The 7,002-nt window shown below is 38.5% G+C and overlaps 1 protein-coding gene across 4 annotated transcripts; it reads right to left on the minus strand.

Annotated features, from left to right (window-relative positions):
* Positions 1–701: 701 nt before the first annotated feature.
* LOC112576014 (methyltransferase-like protein 22) lies at positions 702–6,448 on the minus strand. 4 transcript variants are annotated; one of them, XM_025258247.1, is made up of 10 exons: positions 6,256–6,444; positions 5,720–5,857; positions 5,266–5,394; positions 4,903–4,943; positions 4,577–4,721; positions 3,995–4,126; positions 3,519–3,605; positions 2,919–3,018; positions 1,411–1,579; positions 702–1,081 (listed from the first exon to the last, which is right to left on the minus strand). In XM_025258247.1, exons 1-10 carry the CDS (start codon positions 6,347–6,349, stop codon positions 1,043–1,045), a joined length of 1,074 nt encoding a protein of 357 aa, XP_025114032.1. In that variant the 5' UTR covers positions 6,350–6,444; the 3' UTR covers positions 702–1,042. The 4 variants fall into 4 exon arrangements, with proteins under 4 accessions (XP_025114032.1, XP_025114113.1, XP_025114184.1 ...); XM_025258328.1 differs by lacking the exon at positions 702–1,081 and adding an exon at positions 1,103–1,301 and having other exon boundaries at positions 6,256–6,445; XM_025258399.1 differs by lacking the exon at positions 702–1,081 and adding an exon at positions 2,163–2,254 and having other exon boundaries at positions 1,419–1,575; positions 6,256–6,448.
* Between the last annotated feature and the right edge of the window lie 554 nt (positions 6,449–7,002).

The following is a 7,002-nucleotide window of genomic DNA, read 5'->3' on the forward strand; positions in this document are numbered from 1 at the left end:
GTACATTCTCACTTATATGGGAAGACGTATTTATCGCGATAAAAACAACAACAGCAACAACAACAAAAACTGAATTGCGTTGGTTGAGGGTATGAAACACTACCATGCACTTTCACTGAGGTGTTCCCTGCAGGTGAAGCTCATTTGGAATAAACGCAAGGAAAAGACCTCGACGGCACAAGGCATCGAAATGCAGTTTACGAATTGGCCAATGCACTTTCTAACGAGGGGTCAGATTTAGCAGGCCCAGGGGGTAAAAAGCGCGAAGATCATAAGCGGGGGTTAGACTGGCAGGCGTCAGACTGATAAAAGTATCTACATATCACATATTCAGCTCTTCTGTCAATTGAGATAAAACGTGAGTAAAAAATTTGTCTATTTTGTTTTTCTCTACCCGCTGTGTTCAATCCCTCTTGTCCAACCACGCTACGCTTCAGCTTTTATTTGAAAGTTCTAATTCTTAATGGGTTCAGCTGCTTTTTCTGCAGAGAAAATTTTTGTTGGCAGCCATACATTCTAAGCTGATGTAAGCTGAAGCATTTTAGCTCGTTCAAAAGAAAAACAGAACGAAGAGAAAACTTTTAAACTCTGTTAAGTCCCCCAGTTCCTCTTATGTGTGTGTGTGTGCGCGCCCCCCCCCCCCAGAGATAGGGAGTGTGTGTGTGTGTGAGAAAGACGGAAAGAGTACTGAGGACTGAGCCTTAAAAGGGTAATAATTTTATTATTATTGCAAACACTCAAACATGTGTATAAACCATTGAAACTGTTGTGTTAAAAGTTCAATCACACCATTTATCCAAGAGAGATAATCACTTCAGCGTTGGCAGTGTCTTTTTGTCTATGTCTCTATGACAAGGGAAAAAACTTATGAAGACGAAAAGATTGGGCGACGTCCACCAATGATTTCCAGGAACACTTTTACCAACGACTGTCTCTTTTTCAATGCCTTATTTCACCTTAATAGGAACACAAAGGAACAAACTCGTAGGTGATCCCGATAACCAGCATGTGAAAACATGTTAGTGCATTAGGTCAGCGGCTGTCAGCTGTTTGTAAACGCAACTTCCACTTTCCATAACTCCTGAAAAAAACAAAATTACATAAAATGCGACGACACTGTACTGAAAAGTTTTATTCAAAATGAAATGTGCAATGAGCAATTCCTTCAATTCAATCTCTCTCTCTAACACACACACATCATGCTCGCGTTCTCGTTTGGACCAAGGATCTCACTGCAGACAGGTAGATAGGCAGACTGTGGGAATTTTGTTGAGTTGCAAACTCCTGCCTTGAGCTCAACCCTATAACAAAGTGGTCATGCCATCAAAACATACGTCGCCTATTGGACTATTGAAAAAAATCGAAAAGCAAAGATTTCCGTAAGTCCACACCACAGACAAGACAACGTACCAGTTCCTTTACACGCTGGTACTGAAAAAACTGTGGGAAGTTGGTGTCCACCTGTGTGCACACAAAGCGTACGGGTCCTTGGTCCACGCTCGCCAGGTCCGCAAGGTTCTCCCGGAACTGCTCGTAGGCGGGGCTCACGATGTCCAGGTCAGCTATGCTGAACACCTGCCTTGGAGAACAGACAATCGAAGTGTTAACTGCATTTTACCATTACAACCCGACGGAGTCAACCTCCAGGGTTTACAGTAGACAAACCCTAGAGAAACACAAAAAGCAATTTTTTTCACAAATCAGATTTATATATTTATAGACTTGAAAGGTGACGATTTCTCACAAAACAGAATTATTGAAACATTTATACTTCTTGCAGAGCCCTCATACCAATACTAGCATGACGACTAGGGCCATACACTGTCACTAAATTTTGTGATTGTAGGTACTTCCAACATTATAAATCTGCATAAAGATTATAATTACTAGCTTGTAGAATTTTGCTTTTGAGTGTTTCGTGCATCTTAGTATATTATTAGTTTCCTGCTTAACACATTATTTATCCTTTTAAGCCAAAAGCAAGATGTTAAAATAAAACCTTACATTTTTTCTTATTCGTTCACCTTCGATAAACAAAAGTTGTTACTATAATCGACATGCTCTCTCTCTCTCTCTCACACACACATATCACACGCGTGCGCATATAAATATCATATATATTTTAATACAATCAACGCAAAATGTGTAGCCCTAGAGTGTACCGCTTAAGCTTTCTTCCAATTTCTCCGAGCCCTTCATTGTGTCGGAGTTGACACAAAAGGCCCCGGTGTCCAATTTAGGCAGCATGCCCGATCTAGGGAATTACCGAGACATTTTATCATTCAAGGAGAAAGATAATAATATTAATCGTCTCCTCTCCCCTCTCAGAAAATCTAAAGTAGAAGGAAAAGATAGAGTGTGTCAATCAGCAGACTCAAATGATACATAATATTCCTTCAACAGCCCCATCTGCTGCTATGAAATCTGCATTTTTTTGAAGACCCTTGTTGCAGACGAAAGAGTTATTGGCTCAATTGTGCAATATCCAGTAACTCTTAAATATCACCATTTTTCGATAATGGTCATATCCAGTGACCAACATTAAAATATCATCTTTCATTGTAGGCAGCATTCTCTAACCAAAGCGAAGATATCACCTTTCGTTATATATTTTTTAACATATAAAGATGTCATATGGGATGCAGGAAAGGTTAGACGGAAGGTGCGTGCATTCGAGTGGGTGGATTGGTTACATTAGTAACCACCTGGTTCTGAGTTTGTATTGTGTAGGAGAGGAGCTGCCGGAGCACCGACAGAAAACCCCAGACGGCCAACCTTGCGAACAGGTGTTACATCCAGAGATATATGAAATATGAAACCACATTTTTGTAATTTTGTGGGAAACACAATAAAAAAAAATGCAATGTAAAGGAAATAAATACTGGAAAATGCGTGCTTGTAGACACAACATCAGTTACCTCTTCTCTACTGTCAAGTAGGCCGTTTTGGCCGGAGGTCTGATGAGAATGCTGTACAGAAATCGGAAGAACACGTCAGTCAACTCTACATCATACACGACTGCAACAAAGAGAAAGAAGAGAACAATGCAAAACACACGCCTGACGTGAAGTGCAGGTGTTACTCCTTTTGTTACACCTTTCCTGTTGATGGCGCCTTGATGCTCAGGCTTCCTTGGTTTCCTCCGGGCAAGCTTAGGCGGCACTCTTCAGTAGATCTGACGCGCCTGTCTGTTGTCATGGTCACCAAGCTGTCAAGAGGTGCTCAGCTTAGCAGCTATAGCAGTCCAGACAGGAGATGCTAACAATAACAATGAGGATAAAATGGAAAGACAGAAAGGAATTCCAGAGGCTGCAGTTATGAAGCAAGAGCAAGTTGTTTCCCCATGGCAAAATGTGGAACTCAAGGAGCGGTGACTCGTTTCCTAAGTTATAAAGCACTGTCCACACTTCCTGGTTCCTGACCCTATGACACAGTTGCCGTCGCTTTATAACTGCAGTTTCTGGGGCAAAATAACTTTAGAACCTGTTTGTTCTGATTATCTCAATTAATGGTGTTACCTTCAGCCGCCAGAATGACTGAACAGTTCTCCAAAACTTGTAAATCCTGGGCCCTGAATGGAAACTCACTCCTAGTCTGTCGTTGATCTACACAAATGAAATATTCAAGCATTAACATGTCAAGTGAATACTCAAGGTCTAAATTATTATTACTACTTTACTCTAAAGTTCTCGTCTCAGTTAGCGACTTGCTCATCCTCTATATTTCACCTAAACGAGAATATGTTAAAAAAAATTATAATGTCATATCTTTTTGGTCACGTAAATTACCCAGCATGGTAAATCTTTATGTAAAATGTATTTCTTTGGTCTCCACCCACTCCTGTCTCTCACTTATATATCTAGTGCTCTAGTCTTTTGGAAAATACTACAAACAATAAGAACTAATGTTACATTTGCTGTTCTAAACCACACACACAACTCTTACAGGCTTTTAAGTATAAAGCAAACGCAATGCTAGAGCAAACACTACTCACTATATTCTGGAGAAGGAAATGCCTGAGTATTCCAGTCTAATTCTCGAACACGAACTTCTCCCTTCACTGGTAATGTGTCTGTATTCCTTTCCACGTTACGCTGGGCCAACTTAAGCAGGGGGTCTCCCTTGTCTTTTCAGAATAAACAATAAATTCATAAATACTACCACATCTGACCAATGAACAAAAATAAGTTTATGTGTGTCAGAGAGCAACAAAACAATTACATCTTTAACATTTTTTTAACAAATGACGGCATAAATCATGTGCATGTCTTTTCTCAAGGTCAGCCTTTTTTTGAACGGGCACTGCCCAGTTTGTTTGCCTGCTAGCCTTACCCAGCCAATTTTAGACAACTGGGTCTACTTGGAGAAGTATGCTATGCCACACACCTGAAGTGTGTGCCTGTCTTCCCCAACCCTTTTTAAGTGGTCTGGTAACCATTCAACAGCTGGGTCTACTGAGAGAAGTATGCTACACCACAAGGGTTTAAAACCAACCAAAGAGTGTGACTCTAGTTTCTGATGCCAGTAATCTAACCACTCACAAATGCTTAAAATATAAAACTTCATTTATACACACCTGTGCAAAAGACAGTTTGGGCAATGTATGCTGCAACAATACTTGTCAACCCTACGCCTGCTCCAAGATCCAACACAATGGCTTCATGAAAGGATTGCCATGCATACAGCATGAAATCGCATAAAAGCAAAGCACCCAGCCACACCTGTATTAAGAACATATGATCTCAAGAGATTTGAACTGCTGACATATGGAAAATTACCAATCATATACCAACATTTTCAACCAAGTTGTCTTCAATACAGAAGATGAAGAGATATTAGATTTTGTTAAATTGTTCCTTCATAGGAATAATGTGAACAATGAGCTAAGAACACAGAGTTTACCTGGTGCCCAACATCTTTTAGTGGTGTAGTCATAGCATGTTCTGCAACAAAAGTAATGAGAACTGTATACAGATGAAAAAGAAAGAGAAGGTCACAAGAGTTGTCCTCCTTATACCTAAACAGAAATATAATTCAAATGTCTCATATAAACGCATGAAGTGTTATGGAAATTTAAAAAAACTATAGTGCATACAGAAATATATTTTCAACATTTTTCCTTTTTTAAAAACCTGACTCAAAAATAGATTTCATACATCACATATAGCTTTCTGATTAAGCACAATGACAGAAAGCATTGCACGCACATGTACAAAAATATATGTAGAAAATGTAGAAAAATAGCTAGATATATTTTGCAAATACCTAGAGTTATGACAGCATCATAAGTATTGCTGTTATCTCTCTTTTGTTGTTGTATTGACTGTCTGCTTATCACTGGGTCTCCATCTTCATCGTCATCATATTTACATGCTTCTCCGTTGTATGATGATCCTATTTATCAAGATAAAAAATGAAAAAGACTTTAAATAATCAAAGGTAATTTTTATGTTTATATTAAGGTCATTAATAATTCAAACTATACAGAAGAGAAAGTAATTCTAATGCAGATTAACAATCCTCTTTTATTACACATTACTAGTACTTAATTCACAACAGAATGATAGCTTATAATAATAAACTCAGAATTTGTAATCTTTTTATAAATATAAATATGTTTATTGTTTTTGAATTTTTTTAACAATCTCATCTGAGTGTTATAATTTACAAATCTGATAAATCCTTTGCATTACTTAAGGTACTGTCTCACTTAATGTACCCTGTAGTATCTCTTGTATTTCTTTTGAGGGAACAGCGTCCTGCAAGATGCCGCGTTTCTGGTCTTCAACAACACTACCCCCATCACAGTCTATGTTTGGTCTGAGTGCCTTTGGTATTTGAAAGAAGAATCTGGAAACTGTTTGACAAGCAAACAAAAGTAAAAAGCATAAAAAAATATTATTTTTAACATTTTAGTACGATATTGCGAATGCGTAGTTCGAGCATGAACTTCTATCTCTTACATACATCCGTGGTTTGAGAAAAATCTCGAGTTTTAAACCCCATGTACGTTTTTGTAGCATATTGTCACAGCTTTTATTATTTTCGATTGTTGTGGAAGTTGTGCTGGTGTTGTTATGTAAACAAATCAGAGCATGACCCTATGTCCTGGTAAAGCGCTATGCACGTGTATATTTGTTTTTAATCATGAACCTTATTATTAAGGTAATTCACAATGAGAATACGTTGATATCGTCTTGAATTTTTCCGCAAGAACACACATTGACTGCAGTACACGAACTCTTACCGACGCACCTCTTCGGTTAACACCGAGATCTTCAGCCAGGGAGGCCATGTGCACTTCTGACAGAAACTGACGTTCGTTGTCATCATCATCATCACTTTCCATAACGTGCACTGCGAAATGTTGGAAGCTTTTGTTTGTAATCAACACAAAACTTTGGAGTAACTCTAAGTCCTTAACACCTCGCGGCTGCTTGTCTCCCCTTAGACCATTCTGCATCGCCGAGGCTCAGAGGTGTGTCGCTGAAACTTTCTGTTGTTCATGACTCAGCAGCACGTACTAGTCGAAAATGTCTTACACATTTTTAAACGTTAATACTGAGTATGTATTTACTGTGTATATGGTGTGGCGATTAAGATATTTGAAGACGCTCATTTTATTTGTATCTGTAGTTTTTTATTTGTCGGCTTCACTGTCTTGTTTTTTTTTTTAAGTTACCTGAAACGGAGGAGACTGCGTGGATTTTGTTCAGAAGCTGCCTAACCAATGATGGATTATATTGGATAAACAAAACTACTTTCGGAAGATCGCGGGAAAAAGTCCAAATGCAGTTGTTTAATTTATGTAATTTATTTTTCGACTTCTCACTCTGTATTACTGATCGTGCTCTCCCAAGCCTCACAGTTTGGGATGAAAGAAAGAAAAATGCAACTACATTTTTGGCTCGGGGAATATAGAGTGAGCACATCAGAATGGGTTATTTTTTAATTTAGCTTTACTGTAAAGAATAAAATGCATACTAACTGTACAACATTTGC

Source organism: Pomacea canaliculata, linkage group LG1, assembly GCF_003073045.1.
Source record: "Pomacea canaliculata isolate SZHN2017 linkage group LG1, ASM307304v1, whole genome shotgun sequence".
Lineage (NCBI taxonomy): Eukaryota > Metazoa > Mollusca > Gastropoda > Architaenioglossa > Ampullariidae > Pomacea > Pomacea canaliculata.

What these genes read in the sequence shown, in the direction of transcription:
- LOC112576014 (XM_025258247.1), bottom strand. Translation starts at nt 6,349, where the DNA reads ATGGAAAGTGATGATGATGATGACAACGAACGTCAGTTTCTGTCAGAA. An exon ending in ATTTCCTTCTCCAGAATATA is followed by an intron (nt 3,606 to 3,994) that starts GTGAGTAGTGTT and finishes TCATTTGTGTAG; the next exon opens with ATCAACGACAGACTAGGAGT. An exon ending in TACTTGACAGTAGAGAAGAG is followed by an intron (nt 1,580 to 2,918) that starts GTAACTGATGTT and finishes CTGTTCTCCAAG; the next exon opens with GCAGGTGTTCAGCATAGCTG.